At 52.5% G+C, this 17,913-nt stretch overlaps 1 protein-coding gene across 6 annotated transcripts in view; it reads right to left on the bottom strand.

The window, feature by feature from the left end:
* IQSEC3 (IQ motif and Sec7 domain ArfGEF 3) overlaps nucleotides 1-17,913 on the bottom strand; it is a 102,495-nt gene that overhangs the window by 36,621 nt on the left and 47,961 nt on the right. For all 6 annotated transcript variants that reach the window (XM_059403833.1, XM_059403834.1, XM_059403836.1 and 3 more), the window contains exons 3-4: nucleotides 12,737-13,016; nucleotides 618-1,735 (exon numbers count right to left, since the gene is read on the bottom strand). In XM_059403833.1, coding sequence (XP_059259816.1) covers nucleotides 618-1,735; nucleotides 12,737-13,016 — 1,398 coding nt within the window. The remainder of the gene's footprint in view (nucleotides 1-617; nucleotides 1,736-12,736; nucleotides 13,017-17,913) is intronic.

Here is a 17,913-nt window from a genome sequence, read left to right as displayed (position 1 = left end):
GGCTCTGGCTGGGGACTCTGAACCAAAACCCTTGTTCATTTTCCTGCTTTCCTTCTCCTGTTCTCTTCTGTGCCGCCTCTGCGTCCTTGTCGCCCCCTTTATCCCCGCCCCTCTCCTGCCTTTTACCTGGATTCCTTGTGCTCCTTCTCTTCCTTCTCACCCACCCAGGCCCTCCCTTGCCTTTCCTCCTTTTCCTCCGTGCTCCCTCCCTGACGTCATCCCCCTGAGACGGTGCTGTTTCCCTGGCTTCCCGTCTGCCTGAAGGATTTCGGCTCAATCCTCATACGATCTGGACTATTACTTAACACTGCATTTTCTTTTCAATTCCCTCACTTTTCAAGCCCTAGTAAGCAGGAATAGTGTTGAAAGCATGGCCTTGATGTGTTGTTTTGTCCCTAATCCTGAACATAAATTTGTGAACCATTAAAAAGAAAACGTGCACCCCTACCCAGCACCTCCAGGAGCAGGTGCGGCACAAATGTCACCAGGCAGGGCGCTGGGATGATGCGGGAAATCAACCCATACCCTGCTCACCTGTCATTGTAGCCCCTGTCCCTTCCCCGCCGACCAAGAGCTTCCCGGGTCTCCCCAGAGCTCTCGAGTCGGTGCTCACTCACATGTTGAAAAGGTTGAGGCCGATTCGGTAGAGCCGTTTGCGCAGGGTGTCCGTGGAGAGCGTGGGCGACTTGCAGCTGGCAGGGTTCTCGCAGTGGTAGCGCGGCAGGCTCAGAATCATGGCCTGCAGGGCCTCCTTGGAGGCTGAGGCTGACGCTTCCGAGCCCGACTTGGCCGACTTGGTGGACGTGCTGCTGCTGCTCAGCGGCTCCGAGTTGTCGCCAGCTTCGGCCTCAGTCCCTTTCCCCACCTCCCCCACCTCTGCCTCCGCCGCCACCGTGGCCCCCTCCACCAGCGCCTCCACGACAGCCCCAGGAGGGTGGGTGCTCGGGGCCCCGCTGGCTCCGGCCTCTGCGCCCGTGTTTTCGGCGGGCACGTCCCCCTGAGCCGCGGTTGTGGCCACCGAGGCCTCCTGCCCCGGCGCCTCTTCCTGCTCGGCTTTGCCCGCCGCGGGCTCCGCCGGGACCTGGACGGTCTGCGTGCCCAGACAATTGGCAACCGACAGAGCCGTGGCGGAGGAGACAGAGATGTTCTGGTTGGCGATCTGCACGGTGACGTCCCGGAAAGCCATCATGAGGGTACTGCCGTGGCCCTGGGGCAGGCCGGCGGCCTCGGCGGTCTCTTCCCCTGGCGCGGGCGCGGGGCGGGCACTGTCGAGCTCCGGCATCTCGGCCTCTAGGCCCGGCGGCCCCGTGCCCGCGTGCAGGGCCTGGTGGAGCTGGTAGGCGCCGCTCTCCTGCAGGGAGCACATGGTCTTGAGGCTCCAGGTGCTGAGCGCGTCGTCAATGGACTTGGCCAGGGACTGCACCTGCTCGGTGAAGGAGTCCTCCAGCTCGGTGAGCGTGCCCGCGAAGGTGGGCGGCAGGGAGGGCGAGCGCACCAGTGGCAGCCCCATGAGGCCGTAGCCCTCCATGAGAGCCTTCTCCGCTGCCAGGCTCTCAGCAGTGGGCGCGCGGACTTTGCGCAGGGAGATCCGTCGCGGCAGGCGGCTCTCCAGGAGCGAGTTGCGGATCTTCTCGAAGTTCTTGCTGAGCTGGTACTGGCGGAAGGCGGTTTGGATGGTGCAAGCGGCGCGCCGGGACACGAGGTGGCCCCCGTACTTGTGTTCTAGCATTTCAATCTGTGGCAAGAACAGGTAGGAGGAAGAGCGCGGTGAGGCCTGGGGCGGGGGAAGAGAGGGGGTGCGGGGGGGGGACTAAAGGGCCAAAGTCTGAAACTCCAGCATGTCACGGCCTGGGATACCAGATCCTTGTCAAGACTCCTAGATGTGTAGGATATAGGACTGGCTTCCCAGCGGTTGGCGATTTCCGGGGGGCGGGGGGTGGAGCGGGCAGAGGTCAGGGCGTTGCATTTGGGGATCAGATAGCTGTTTGTTTTAAAGCGTTCATATCAGAGATCTGTATGGAAGTCCTTATGGGTGAAATACACGGGATCTTGAGTTTGTATTAAAATACTCCATCAAAAAAACTGGAACCGTTAGAGGAAACAATATTAACAAAAATGTTGGAACTGGGGGGTGGTTATCTGAAAGTTGACTACACTATTCTTTCTACTTGTGTGCACATTTAAAACAATAACAAATTAAAAATTAAACAGGAATGTTTAAATATAATGCTGCTCCTCCCGTTCACCTTTCTTCCTTATCACTGCATTGCGGAAATTCCCAACCCTGGGATCATCATAAGGGGATGACTGGGGATTGATCAACGTGTTCCTGATACCCAGCCCAAGGGCTGGCACATAGTAGATGCTCAATAAATGTGAATCTAATAGATGGAGGACAGAGGAGTGGGTGGACGGATATTTTAAGAGTGGGAGTCCCTCCAGGCTACCATAATTTGGGCGCCCCATACTATGGGTACCCCATAATCTGGGCCACCTCTGTTCCCAACAACAGGAGCTGTACAATCAGGGCAGGGCTGGGTGGGGCTGGTGGGCACATGCTACCTCACATGGGCAGTGTGAACCCAGGAAAACTTGTGGCAAGGGACCGGTGTTTCTTCTAGGCCCTTACTCGCCTCCTTCCAGCTCTGTCCTCCTGCTGTGGCCATTTCTCCCCGTCATGTGGCAATGCTCTCACTCTTTCTCCCTTATCGAAACCTCTTAGAAAAGAACCAGAGAGACTTTCCCCCTGTGGCCAATAACCTTTAGCCACATTGGCTCACCAGCCACTGCAGGTGGAGTGACTGCCTCTCACGACCTCAGCGATCTGCTGGGTTCCCTCCCCATGGGTGCCCCCCTACCCCCGGACCAACAGAGGCATCCTATTCTAGCCCAGGAAAACTGACAGGCACAACCCCAACCCCCAGGGACAATCCCGGGTAAAATGGCATGACATCAATCCTATCTTCGGTTCTTCTGTCTCACCATTCAGGGCCTTCCCCATCCCCAGACCTAGTGGCCTTATGCTTTCTATCTTCCTCAGTCTGTCTGTCCTCTCTGAAAATAGGGGGTAAGCTGACTCTCACTAAGATTTGAGTGGCCAGTAGGTATCCTGAGTTCAGCTGCTTGACATTCCAAGGCTGAGGCTCTTAGTCACAGCTACCCAATGGTCTCTGCCACATGGTAGTTTGGCCCTTTGAGGCCAACAGGAGAGTGACTCTGATACTTCACCTTCTTTTAAAGGGTTCACCTGATTAGGTCAAGCCGCCTGGGGTGATTTTCCTTTGATTCACTTAAGGTCAACTGAGTGGTAACCTAATCACAGGAGGGATACCTTATTATGCCCTCTAGTCCCACGGCACTTCCCATGGAAGGGAATTATACGGATGTGCGCACTAGGGGGGGCGGGAATCTCGGGCTGTCTGAGTTCTGTCTCCTGGAACGTTCAGACAGTTGCCTACAGGGTTTCATCATGTACCCAGGATCTCCAGAGAAAGAGAAACTCCTGATATCTCAGAGGCATTTCGTTGTTGCTTTCACAGAAATCACATCAGAGGGGAGAGATCACTGTGGCTCGGCTCAGTGTCCCCACAGAACTCTGGCAGGTTCCCTGAGGCCTGGAATGGCCAATTGGCCTTAACGAGGCAGGAGAGCCCTCCAAGGTGCAAACTGAGGGGAGGTGACCACTTAATTGCCTCCTTCTATCAATTTCTGTCTGGAGGACCAGGAGAAACAGACACCAGGCAGAAATTCTTACTTCTTTATAACCTGGCCTACCTATGCTTTGAGGGAAACGCTAGGCCCAAGAGCATTCTCTTTAGGTTATGAGATGCTATTGGCAACAGAAGGAAGGTATGAAACCCTATTGCCTGAAATGCTTCCAGAATGGGAAAGATGTCCATTTCCCTAGCACAGTATCATCCTACCTGGAGACAGAAGGCTGAGCTAAGCCTAGGAGACTTCTACCAGCCAGTGTCCTAGTGTCACCCAAGCAGAGAAGAAAACCAGATTTTGAATATCTTGAATCTATTCCCATCAAGTTCTCCACTAGACTGTAAGCCCCATGAATGCACATACTCTGCCATGTTCACTCCTTTATCCCCAGTGCTTAGAGAGCACCCAGCACACAGTAGGACTTCAGTGGATATTTATTGAATACATTAAAGAATTAATTGCAAAGTTATCTTTGTGACTCTCAAAAACCCCCGTAACCTAACCCATAACTTTCTTCTCCTGGAACTGATGTATTTCACTTGCATTTTCGAACTCTACTGTGTCACTGGCTCCTTTCCCCCTGCCTACAGACCCTCCCAGATCTCCCCAGGCTAAAACATGCCTCCTCTTGACTTCACTGCTCTGGGGCACTGGCCCAGGCTCTTTTTCTCTGTTTGTCACCAGACTTCTTGGAAGACTAGTCTATACCCTCTGCCTCCTTCCATGAACAAGTGCCAAACAGCCAACCCAACCCTGTATGCGCCGACTCCCCAGGGTCTGCCTCCTGCTCCCACCAGTCTTCTAAAGTGACTCTCAGGAGGGTCACCAGAGACCTTTAATCATGACAGCTGATGGTCCGTCCTCCACTCTCCCTCTCCCCCTTTTCCACAGTTCTTGGTGTGTTTATCACCTTGAGACTCTCTCCTCAGCTCTCACGACCCAGTCTACCTTGGTCTGCCTGCTTCCATAGCCCTTTCATCCTATATTCTGACCGCGAAACCCCTACGCATATCGGTTATGAGTCCCATGTGGGCCATCATCCACTCTGCAGACACATCTGAGCCCTTCTGGACATTCCGTGACTGCCATGTTGGACGTCGTCAGAGCAGCCTCTGGTAACTGATAATTAGGCACTAATTAAGAGGGAAGCTGTCTCAGGCAGAGCCTTTGTGGCAACATCTACAGGCTAATGTCTTCTCGCCTCTTATGTGAGAACCTTGTTTCCTATCATAACTTCAATCTACTTTAACGGACTGATGAACAAGCCTTAGGAGAGATACTCAGGCCCAGATTTGCTTCTTCCCTGCTGGTTGACCTTGAGCAAGTTTCCTAACATCTCTGATTCTCCACTTTCTTATCTGTTAAATGAAACTAATCCTGCTTACCCTGTACCTTGTTATGAGATTTGAACTGTTCGTATAGCACTTGGCACATAACAGGTATAGAGTAAGTGGTAACTATTTGATGACAATGATGATGATGGGAATGACTCTCAAATTTCCATTCCTAGGCTTGATCCTAGACTTGCATTTCCAACAACCCACGGATCCCCCTGTGCACCTATACAAAGCGCCTGTCTTCCCCCACCTCCCTAAACCAGCTCTTGATGACTTCTTTTTTTGCATACAGAGCCTTGGCTGTTACATTCTCCAGGCTGGGAAACTTGCATTTGACCATGGGTTCTCCTTCACCCCGGCCTCTGCATTTGTCAGCCTCAAAGCCTTTATTCCATGCACCCCCACCCCAATACCTTTTGCATCAACCTGACCCTACTGTTGCCATGTGAGGCTGTCTTTGGCTCCCCACTTGGACCCTCTGGCAACCTCCCCACTGACTTCCTGCTTCTTGTTCACACCTACCATCCACCCTACATGACCCTGATCAAGGGTCTTGAAGAGCCGATGTGAACACAGGCTTTGCGTTGCTTGAGAGCATCACCCAAAATAAGTAGAAGTGTTTCCTGCTGGCCTTCCGACCCTGAGCAATCTGGCCTCAGCCTCCCTCCCATCTTCTACTCCTATGCCAAGCCTGCGTACACACTGGCTGGACTCCTGCGCTTCCCCCAGCCCACGCTAGGCTTTCCTGCCCTGAGCATCGGCTCAGCCTTGTCACTCAGTCTGCAACATTCTTCCCTTTCTTCGAGACCCGCCTCCAATGTGCTTCCTCTGTGAAGCCTTCTCAGTCCCCCAACCCGACGGGGAGCTCTCCGTTTCAGGGGCCCATGGAGAACGCTGTTTCTTACTTCTCTCTGACGCTCAGTTCTCTCCACTCACCTTTGGGATATTTATCTAATTTATCCTTCTCTCCACCCCACCGACCCCAACTCGAACAGAGCAGAAGTTATTCGAGCCCTCTGATCCATGCCCAGCACCCAGCACAGAGCCTGGCAAGGAGCAACTGCTCACTGTGGTGTTTGAATTCAATTTTTGGATCTTCTCCATTTGTTCCAGCGCATTTAACACAACCATCTCCCATTTATCCCAGCCTTGTGCCTGCTGCAAACCCCGCCTGCACTGTCCCCCACTGTTTCTTTCCCGTCCTTTATGGCCTGCCCTCTGTAGCCCCACAGACTGTACCTTACAGACAGGGTGGTATTATGTCTCTACATTCCTGGGGCCCAGCATCGAGCCGGAGCCATGGCTGGGGCTTAATAAATCTTTGCAGACAGGAGCTAAACTGAACTCTCTCCTATATCCCAGGGAAAATAAAAATCTAGGCTCTCTTCCGGATCTGGGCTTGGAGTCAAATGCTGCATTCTCCCCTTTCCCTCCACTATTTCGCCCCAAACCAGGGCTCGGGAACTTGGCAGTGTCCCAGATCAGCTCTGTCTACCCAGCCAGGCCCTCGCAAGCGCCCTAACACTTTTCTTTTCTTAACCGGTGCCAGATTAGAGAGCTAAAAGAGATGGACACGGGGGTGGGGGAAAGTGGGGGGTGGGCCCAGGGAGGGAAGGTCTCTGGGCCCACCGGCCTAAGAGCAGCTCAGCTCACTTCTCTCTAAACCCCATGAATCATGGGTAATTGTAGCCTCGCCTCCTCCTAAGAGAGCAATCTCTCAGCTTCTGCCGGGAGAAGTGGTGGAGGGGGGCTTGGGGGGCTCTGTCTGTCTAATGAGCCTCTCAGTGTTAATTAGAACATGCTCCCTCTTTTCAGGTTGCTGCCGCAGCCGGGCCCGAGGAAGGCCGCAGAGAGAGGGCCACCAAGTCAGGCTGGGGGAGGAAGAGCAGCTAGCTGGGGGGGCGGCAGTGCTGGGGAAGGAGGGAGCCAGCCCGAGGTGGGGGGTGGCTTTCACATGTGAGCGAGGATTTCCTCTGATCCAAGATTTCCCAGCTGAGAATGTTTAAGCATTACGTGGAATGAGCCTGCAGAACTTGGCAAGGGAAGGTTTCCAGGAGGCTTAGGAGCAGACAGTAGGGGTGGGAGCGGGGAGGAGCTCGGAGATGCTAATGGCGGCCCCCAGGGGAAGCTGGCCTGCGCCCGGCACCTGTTGGGATGGGACCCCTGCGTCTTCCCTGTGTTCCCACCTCCCTGTCCGCTGTCCAAAACACCGAAAGTGCTTGACACAACAGGGCACTGAGGCTTGCCTAGGAGTAAGGATGCTCTTGGGAACCTCTCTGGGCCCCAGCCAGCTAGGGTTGGGGGCTACTAATGACTCTGCTCCTCCTCAGTCACAGAGACTGCCTCAGGGAGAGCTGCTGCTGTGGGGAGCCTGCTTTGAACCCCAGATTGGGCTCCTCGCTGTCACCAGTCTCCCACAGCACGCCGTCCACCGCTTCCTTGGAACCTACCCCTTTGCTGCTCTTGTGAAAGACTTGGGATAAAATCAAAGACTGTGAGTCCCAGTCTTGGCTGGACCGCGGACACACACTTAGGGACGTGTCCTTGGGTGAGTTACTTGTTATGGCTAAGCCTCAGTCCCCTCATTCCTCAAATGGGGGTAGCAGTAGTCCCTAGCTCACCGAGATAGCCTGCAGATCTGGGGAGATAATGCATAAGAAATGCTTAGAACCTCATCTGGCCCAGATTAGGGCTGTTAGTGCTACTTAGTACCCGCTACATGTCAGCTCCCACCCCTGGAGCGAGCTCCCTGAGGCCTGGAACTGCATCTTTTGTAGCACAGTGGCCCAGGCCTTGCACATAGCAGCTGTGTGATAGCGCTCCCTGAATTGGATGCAGGTGGACAGAAGGACTACCCTTGACTGGCATTGCCTTCACTGTCATCTGTAGGCTGGCCCCTGATGCTGTCCAGGGCCATGGTGGGACTCTCACCTTCAGAGGAAGAACAAGTCTTAGATATTCCAGAATAACCTCTTGTTTCTTCAATGAGGAAACTGAGACCAGAGAGTTGGAAACATAATCAACCACCTCTCCCCTTGAGAGGGTGATCACCTCACGGATGAGGCTGGACCCCAAGGCTCGGGTAGGGGAGATCACTTGTAGAAAGGACTGCTGTCCTTGGGGTCAAGGTCTGGCTGCCACATGGACCCCTGGCTTGGATGGCACAGAGACCATGCCATTTGGACATCCCACACGGGCTCCAACAGGGTCCTCCTCAGCAGAGGCACACAACAGGATCCGAACTCCCTCGAGAGCAAGGATGAATGTGGAACTCACTCGGCTGCCCTATGCATCCTCCCCACAGCACTTTCCTAAAGGACCCCCCAATAGGACCTGCATGTTCTTTGTCCCCGGAGGTTATAACCTCAAGAACCACTGTGAGATAAAGCGACAGAGCTGAGGGCGGAGGGAACAGAGGACGGGAGAAGCCAGACTGGAGGACCTCCCCACTGTGTGAGTATGGGGAGAGGCCTTGGGGGCTGGGAGGCAGGGATGTCCGGGGGGCGGATTCATTCATTCTTTCGTTCATTCATTCATTCGTTCTTTAATTCATTCATTTGTTTGTTCTTTCACTCCTGTGTTCCTCCAGTGTGAAGCATGTCTCAGGCACCAGGGACTGTGCGGGGTGCTGGGAAGCAAAAGTGGGCAAGAGCTGTATATCATCTAACACACAGCTCTGAGCAGTGCTCAGTCCCCACAGAGGCTACAAAGGTGTTCTGTGCACAGTCTGCTCGACTCCGTGACAGCCCTGAAAACGGCATAGTCCCTGCCTTTATGGGTGGGACAGCTCTCAGGTGGCACAGAGTCATCAGAGGGGCACTCCGTGAAAGCACACAGCCAGGCTCAGGGATACCGAGCTGAGATGCGGAGTATGAGCAGAGATCTCCCCAGTGACGTGTGCTGGAGGGACAAGTGGGGAGTATTCCTAGAAAAGGAAATAAAATCTGTCAAGGCCCGGAGGCAAACGATAGCACAGAAGTCTGGAGCAAGGCAAGTGGGAATGGCTGGAAACCCACTTGGGAGTGGGGCAGGAGATGGAGTTGTGTCTGGTGGTAGGAGACCTTGGAGAAGTCTTTGTCCTGCACATGGAGAGGAGCCATGCAAGGCTTTCAGACAGATACCGTGATCAGATGTGCTCTCCAAGAGGGCTCAGTGGCAGCATGGAGATCAGTTTGGAGGAAGCACAGCTCCAAGTAGGGGAACGTGTGGCCTCCCCTGCCCAGGGGCTCAGGCAGGAGATGATGGTGGCCTGCCCTGGGGTGGGAGTGGTGGGGGTGGCAGGAGAGGGTGGGAATTGGAGAAATAGTTAAGATGTAGCAGCAGTGGAGATTGGGTTGGAGCAGATGTGGAGGAGCGAGAAGCCACAGAAACTGCCTAGGATTCTGGACTGGCTGATGGAGCAAGACCAGCAGTTGGTGGGCTAGGGAGATAATGACTGTCCAAGATCCTTCCAGTCCAAGTGCTACAGTATTTGTGCAACTGGTGGGACTGACAGAATCAGAATACCATATCCTAGATCTCAAAGAAACCCAAAGCAGAGCCAGGTCCTGGCCCCAGGTCTCATGCCCCTCTCCCTCTTCAGCTCACTTAGTATTTTCCCCTTTTCATCCCTGAGCATCTTCTTCATGCCAGGAACTGTGTCAGGCACTGGAGATATAATGATGATTAATAAGTCATGCGTCCTGCCTTCAAGGAGTGGTCAAATTAACAGGGAATGAGGATATAGGACTGAAGGGCTATGACTGGGAATGGCTGGGTGCGGGAGGGTCACAGAGAAGGGACATCCAACACAGGCTTGGGAGGGCAGGGAAAGCTGCCAGGAGGAGGAAAGAGAACCACAATTCTGTCTCAAAGTAAAATAAAGAGTAATTGAGGCCAAGTGCCAAGTGAGGAGGGGAGCATGAATGTTAGTGGTAGAGGCAGAGGGAACAGCATGTACAAAGCCCCAAAGAGACAGGAGGCAATGGAGGCCCAGGGAAGTTAAGCAGCTTGCCGGAGGTCACCCAGTTCATTTGCAGAAGAGACAGAAGTTGGGTTCAGTCTCTTATGAATGTGTGCCGCATTTTTAATCACTTTTCTCTAGCCCCTCACTTTTGCCCTCTTCCTACCTCCCTCCTGTCTATGCTTGACCCAGATACTCAATCCAGGGGAGTGGGCTGTTCCCCGAGGCTGGGTTCACTCAACACAAAGGCTCCTGTTGCACCCTCTGCCAACCCTCCCGCACCTTTCCCACCCCACTCCTGTTGGTCCGACATGCAGAACCGTCTATCAGAATGATGTCCACTATAAAAAGGTCCATGATACCGATCAGAGCAACTCTCCATCTGCCATCGTCGCTCAGAATTAAACTAATTCTCCCGCCCAAGTTGAAGCACAGGTTTCCCTCAGTTTTATTGGCCCGATACTCCTTAAAATGAACTTCACTCTCTTTGGGGGCCAGTAGGGACCATTTTCTTCTTGTTACCTCACTCTCTTGTTGCTTTTCACACCATAGTTATCCAAATATTATTCACTCAATGAGCTCTTCCTATGTCCAAGACCCTCTGCTAGGTGCTGGGGGAACGGTACGAAGATGGATGGGAGATGGTCTCTGTCCTCACGGAGCACAGTCATGTGGAACTGAGAAGACGTCTTCTCTGGGCCAACTGACCACCCACATCATACTGTAGTGTTCCAGATGGACTGTCTGCCAACCCCTGCCTGGGCATTCCCAGTAACACAAACTCACTACCTCACAAGCAAGGCCTTCTATATTTTTAACAGCTCTAATTGTTAATTGAGCCAGAAGCTTCCTTTCCTGTAGCTTTCTTACGTTAGTATCACTATTTTTGTCTGGAATGATAGAAAATATATCTAATCCCTTTTCACATGCCAGCTCTTCCATATTTAAAACTTGTTTTCGTGTCTACAATTTCTCCATATGAATCCAGTCAATCCTCTTTTCCTTCTTGGGAGAACCTTGGAATCCTTGGCATTCTTACTTCCTTCTTAAACTCAGCCCCAAGAATCAAGGATGGGCTCCAGATAGGCCCTGACCAGGAACCAGTGTGGGGCTCTAGCCAGCTGCTTCCTTATCCAGGGGGCTTTATCTACCCTTCTGTGCAGGCTGCTGGACTTACTTTGGCACCTGATTTCCTGGTTATTGACTCCTTTTGAACTTACAGTCAACGGAAGCCCTAAGGTCTCTCTCCCAGGACCAAGCCTGCCCATCTTGTATGAATGCTGTGGGCTTTTCAAAGCTAAGAGAACTTTAGATGTTTTTCCCTATTTCATTTGGACTTTTTCATTTAAATCTTTATGTCTGGATAAGATTTTTACAAAATCTTGGATTCTGTCACCGAGGTATTTGCTGTCCCCTTTCAGCTTTGTGTCATCAGAAATTAGTGCCTTGTCAAAACCCGTCGAACAGAACAGGACCAAGGACAGCATACCACTCACCTCCCCCAGGAATTGGCCTTGATGGAAAAACCAACTTTTTTTTTTTTTTTTAAGAATTCTGTTTGAAAAGAACCCACTTGACTATATTGTCATCTACTCTGCTTCCTCTCTTGCCCACATATCGATCATGGGGGATATTTTAAATACTTTGCTGACAGCCAGATGTTCCACCTACAGCTGACCTTGATGCAGAAGGAAAGAAGTGAGGTTGGTATGGCCTGATTCAGTCTTAGTGATCTTCCTACTAGCTATCCTTCCCAAGACTGACTTTGCCCATTGAGTTAAAGAATGCTTCTTTAGAACCTACACACTGTAGAGCTAGAAGGGACCTTGGAGATGATTCAAGGTCTAATGCCCAATTTTGCTGATGAAGAAACCAGTGCCCAGAGTGCATAACTGGCATTCCCAAAGTCACAGAGTTAACTAGAGCAAGACCAAGGATTGGATCCCATGTCTCCGGCCCCAAGTTCAATGCTCTTTCTTAACAATATCTAGTCATGAGGCACCTGGATGGCTCAGTGGGTTAAGCCTCTGCCTTCAGTTCAGGTCATGATCTCAGGGTCCTGGGATGGAGCCCTGCATCAGGCTCTCTGCTCAGCGGGGAGCCTGCTTCCCCTTCTCTCTCTGCCTGCCTGTGATCTCTCTCTCTGCCAAATAAATAAATAAAATCTTAAAAAAAAAAAAACAAACCAATACCTAGTCATGATGTTTTTCTCTAAGCATATACACCTAAGTACACACACACACACACACACACACACACACACGGGATTTGTTCTCCAGTAGGGGAGCTTTGGTTAATCCAGCGAATCCTCAATCTCCTTGGAGGAGACCATTCTCTTGGCACCTCATTTTAACCTGTGTGTGCCTACACACGGAGCTTGTCCTTTGCATGGACACGTAAGCGAGGCTCTCTCTTCTTCCCCAGAGAACAGTGGGCCACCTGCCTCAAGGTCTGGGGGTGGGGCAGTTTAAGCTTCTGGCTCACGGCGAGAGGAACAGGGCCCTGAATACAGTACCGAGGGGACTGGCATTGCAAAGGTGTGACCCCTGCCATGGAGAGGCTGGTTCCTGACAAACTGGGCTCCAGGGAAGGGCTGAAGACAGCTCCATCTGGGAGAAGTCGTGGCGAAAGAAGTGTGCCTACAACAGAGGTGGGCCCAAGTGGGGAGATCCCTGGTACCCTGGATAGCCCCCGAAGGCAGGGCCCCCTCACCACCCTTCCCGCCCCCCTCGGAGGCCCTGGGTACCTGTTTATTCTTTAGGTCAAGGGAGAGCTCGTAATCGGAGGCGTTAGGGGCGTGGGAGCAGAGCGCCGTCGCCAGGGCAGGCTGCTGCCGGCCGGGGGAGGCCACGCGGTGGGAGCCAGCCCTCGGGGAGGCACCCCCCGCCCCCGGCCGCTCCTCCTCCTGCTGCAGCTCCTGGGCTTGAGCCTTCGGGGCATGGGCACTGGGTCTGCCGGCTGCCACCGCCGCCGCTGCCACCACGGAGTCCTCCATGCCCCCACCGGCCTGGGTGCAGGAGCCATCGCTGTGAACAAAAGGCAACGGTGCTCGGTTGGGGGAGAGCGGGACAGGGTGCATGTGGGTGCGGGGGTGAGGAGAGAAACTGGGTGCTCCGGTCTGGCCTTTGGGGCACTGATGGGCCTTTCTGGCGGTGGGGACTCGTGGGGATGCCTCCTGCCATCGCCTCTAGGGAGGGGCTGCCTTGGCAGGGGAGAGCTGCGGGCAAGGAGAGAGAACCTACATTTGAGAAGGGTAGCCCAGGAAGAGGGAAGAAGCAGTGGTGCTTAGAAGCAGTATGGCACAGTAGGGAAGAGCAGACCACCTGGGCTGGGATCTGGACTCTGACTTATCAGCTGTGCGAACCTCAATAGGCTATTCGACTTCATCGTACCTGTTTCCCCATCTATAAAATGGGCACAATGATAGTACCTACCTCATAGGGATGTTGGAAGGTCTGAGTTAGTTAAAGTTCTCAGAACAGTGCCTGACTCATGGTCCCTCCTATATATCAGTGTTAAGGATCATCATTATCAGTCATCTAGCTCCCGGACCAGTGGCTTAAGCAGCTGGAAAGAAGCTGGTTTACACTGAACCCCCTCCGTCTTTACACCGTCCCAGCAGCTGTGGGGGAAGGAATGATCCTTACAGGCATGATCTGGGCATGAAGCCCCTCCGGCTGGGTGGACGGACGTCAGCTCTTTGGGGCTGGGGCTATGAAGAGGAGGGTGCTTGCCCTGCAGGGTCTGGGGCAGCAACTGTATTTGACTCCTGGCCCCTCCTTCCTTCCCATGGAAATACCAGCAGGCTGGGCCGTAGCTGCTGTCCACCTCCCTGCTCAAAGCAGGCTAGTGCCCCCACACCCAGCCCATCCTGGAGAACTAGCACCCTTAGGTCGTCCCCCTCCCTGACTGGTCTGCAGGTCCTGCCCCTCCCTCAAGGCCAAGTGTGAAGCCCCCTGTCCATGAAGCCTTTCCAGGTGACTCTAGCTGTAACTACTTCCTCTGTAAGCACTCTAGGAGCTGTGCTTAGCGAGTCCCTTCCTGGTCCACAGGGGGAGAAGCATTATGGCTACAGCATGGGCTCAAATTCAAGCTCTACCACCACCCAGCCTCAGTTCAGTTGCTTTTCCTCTGGGCCCCTCTCTGGTTTTCTCCTCTGTCTAGTGGAGCTACGCTTGCCTACTCTATGAGTTTATGGTGAGGGGGAAAGGAGTCAGTATGTGTAAGCTGTTTAGCACACTGCCTGGCACAGAGTCATTGCTCAGTAAGTATTAATTCTTTTTTCTCCACATCCATCCTGCCCTAGAGGCCAGGGCCTGTAGTCCGGTTTATCCCTGCTCCCCACTCAGTACTGGGCAAGTGGTAGGTGCTCAGTTCACACCTGATGATGACTGACCTGCAGGGAGGACAAGGGCCGTAGAGATGGCCCTACAGCAGACGGAGACAGAAGATCAGGACGGGAAGGGACCCTGAGGCCCTCTAGTCCAGCCCTCCAATCTCCCTTTTTCACAGATAAGGCGCAGGTGCTCAAGAGGTGGGGTGGCCCTGGTCGGAGAGCCAGGTAACCTTAGGGCTTGCTTCTTCTGAGGCTTTGCCTCCACGGAAGGTGCCCCAAATCATGCCAAAGAGGAGACCTCTTCCTGTTGCTTCCACCCAACTTCGGAGTCTCTGGTACTAGAATAGCCACGGGTGGGTGAGAAATCCTGTGGCTCCATCTCCATCTCTCCTCCCAGCACTCCCCGGCCTCATCGCCTCCATAAAGGAGAGCTCTTTGTCTGGCCCTAGCCATAAGGAGCCTCAAATCCTCTAAGGAAATCATCCTTGTGCAAGTTTCTTGGCTCCATCATTTCTTGTATGGCCACTAATCAAGGTGCATAGCTGAATGGGCTCCAGAAGTCTGATAAGTCTTTTTCACCAGTATCACCAAGAAATTCTTTTTAAGAACTCCTGTCGTAGGACTTCCCTATTCTTTCTGCAGGGCACACAGAAATAGCTCTTGCCTTTCCTATCACAACCGGCCTCCAGGGGGCACCGTTCAGTCTCATCCATCTCTCCTACAGACTGTCCTTGGTCTTCATGCCCAAGCCTCTTCACCTGAAAAGTTTTCCAGACTCTATAGAGAACTGGTAGCTACTAGGGGCTACAAACACATTTAAAAGTAGCCCTTCGCTTTCTTTTATTGCTGGAGTGTGCTTGAGAAAAGGTTCTGGGGAGCTGAGGCCCCCAAGTAGCAGTACTCAGCAGATGGTAATGGAGGCAGGTGGATAACCCCCCCGGGGTTCCTCTTCCCTTGAGGAATAACCCAAGGTACATTCCACACCATCTCCTGGAAGTGCCCAGCAGTCAAAGCAGTGATGAACATGTATTGGCTTCCTTCTCTTCATCCCCTACTCCTACATTGGTGCTTCTTGGAGTCACCTGTCCGAAATAAACTACTTGTGTTAAACCAAAACAAATGTTTTAAAAATAGCCTTTTTTATGGTCCACCCCTCTGGGTAGAGACGGACTCCACGGCCTTCTCCTGAACTCATTCATAGGACCTGGGAATTAGGAGACCCCTTATACTGTCATCTCCAGCACACACACATACATGCATTTGTATACACACGTGTGAGTGTGCGTGCACACACACACACACTCTCTCTCTCTCTCTCTCTCTCTCTCTCACACACACACTCACACACACACTGACACATACACAATGCTTCTAACTAGTTCTGTGGCCTTGGGTAATTTGTTCTTCCTTCTGGGTCGGTTTCCTTACTTGTCATTTGATGGGAGCTTACTTATCCCTAAGCTTAGAATTCTGGGAGCTTGGATTCCAGTGCCAAGGCCAGTCTACCAAGGCCCACCAGCCCCAAGGTTCCAGGCTCTCTGGCTGGTAGAACCAACTCTGCCTTTGTCCACTTCCATGCAAAGGGACTGAGAGACTGTGGCCATCCCAAGTATATGATGAAAGGTATTAGAAAGGGGATCTTGTCCTTGCCTACTCTCCTTAGACTTCTTCACAGACTTGTGTGGTACAAGGTGCTGGCTATTGGATACCCAGAGCTGCTGTCATCAATATGGCAAAGTTTAAGGTCATGTAGTGGAGGGTAAAGAACATGGGCTTGGTGTCAGGAAGACGTGGGTTAGAATCCTGGTTCTCCTAGTTCTGCTACTTATTATGTGACCTTGGGCAAGTTACCTAACCTCTTTGTGGCTCTATTTTCCCAAAATGGGCATCTAAATAATTCCTTGCAAGGCTTCTGTGAGGAATAAATATAACTTACAAAGAACTTAGTGCGGTGTCTGGCACACAGTAGTCCTTGATAAGTCATCTGCGGTGACTGTTCTGAGCTGGAGACCTACAGCGTGGAGTCCCAAAGGAGTCCCCAGAAGAACAGCATAGAGAATTCCTGCGGAAGGGGTTCTCAACATTTAGCCTACCTCAGTCTTCACAAAACCGAAACAGTAGGGTTTTTCCATCAGATCTCATGGTCTTTCCGAGACCTCCAGGTCAGCTTTCACAAACTTTAGGGAGAGAGATGAAGGCAAACTGGCTTCCTGAGGCTTCCTCCTACACTTGGTCTCCACCCACCAGAGCAACAAAAGAGCCTCAGTCTTGTGGGGGGAGGGGGGTCACCAAATCATGGGATCTGTGACCTCTGAGGAATCCATACATATTTACCACCTACAGGCAGACCCCTCGGAGGTACCAGCCACAACATGGGGCATGCCCTAGGCAGACATTTGTCCAGTGCTCCTTGTGTAAATTTGTCTTTTAGTTACTTTGTCAGGGAGCAGTAGAAGCCTGAGTACTTAAAACCTCTAGGATGGCTGAGCATCAGAAGAATGTTCCTAGCCACAGTTTCCCTGTTTGTACCCCATCTGTAAACATGGTCTAAAGAAAGAGGTTGGAATATTCATCCTGGCTGTCATAGCTTGGAAGGACCGTCTATTTCATGTAGAGACCATCTACTTCAATCCTAGTCCCACACGGAATAGAAGGCTATTGTTCCAGTGCCCAGAACATGACTCTGCTCAAGATACAGGCTGTGATCCTTAAGTGTCCAGAGCTGGCTGGGCTGACCTTACATCAAGAAACTATTGTCCCTAGAGGGTCAGATTTCAGGCAGCCTGGCACTTGGACAGGAATTACATGAATGGGATTCACTCTGTGACCTGCATAGCTTCCTGTAAAGAGAAGGGCAGGGGAGAAGGGAGAGGGATCCCGGTGATCTTAGCTCTCTTGGGCTCACTATTCAGCTGTGGAAGCAGATTCCTTGAATGGCAACCCACTAGCCTAGAGAAACTTAGGGTCGCTGATGACACAAAAGACACTAGTTTCAAAAACCTGTCCTGGGTTGGGATGCCCATTCAAGAAGGTAAAAAGAATGTGGGTGGCACCAGAACAAGGGGGTCCAGTGAAGGCTTGGGTTGAGGTCACATGACATTAGGCCAGTACACACACAGGGACCCAGGCCATCCCCAGGGCTTATTTCACCCATGAGAACACAGGATGTGAGCATGACAAACAAAAGTCTTTGGGAAGTAGGGGGAATAAGTAGTTGCTCAGAGGAATACTACATGTGCCCAGGACCAGAGCGACCTGTGTGTAGGAACTGAGCTTCACATCAGAGAGGGTCGCTTATGTTGGAATCTGACTTGTGATCAGAGAGATGATAGGGGCTTGGGGAGCATGGTGTATATATAACTCCCTTGGGGTTCCAGTGACCACTCCCTCCTATCATCCCTGCTTGACTTCCTAAAATGTAGATACTTTCATATCAGTCCTTGGCTCCAAAAGTATCAGTGACTTCCCAGTACTCCTGAGATAAAGTCCACTGGCGTGGACTCCGGAGCACTGGTGATCTCACCCCAACCTCCTCTTCCAGCCACATTTCCACCAAGTGACCCACCCACACCGGGCACACTGACACT

The sequence above is a fragment of the Mustela nigripes genome, chromosome 6, assembly GCF_022355385.1.
Source record: "Mustela nigripes isolate SB6536 chromosome 6, MUSNIG.SB6536, whole genome shotgun sequence".
In the NCBI taxonomy this organism is placed as follows: domain Eukaryota; kingdom Metazoa; phylum Chordata; class Mammalia; order Carnivora; family Mustelidae; genus Mustela; species Mustela nigripes.
Note: the sequence above shows the minus strand (reverse complement) of the source record. Positions and strands in the feature narration are given on the sequence as shown.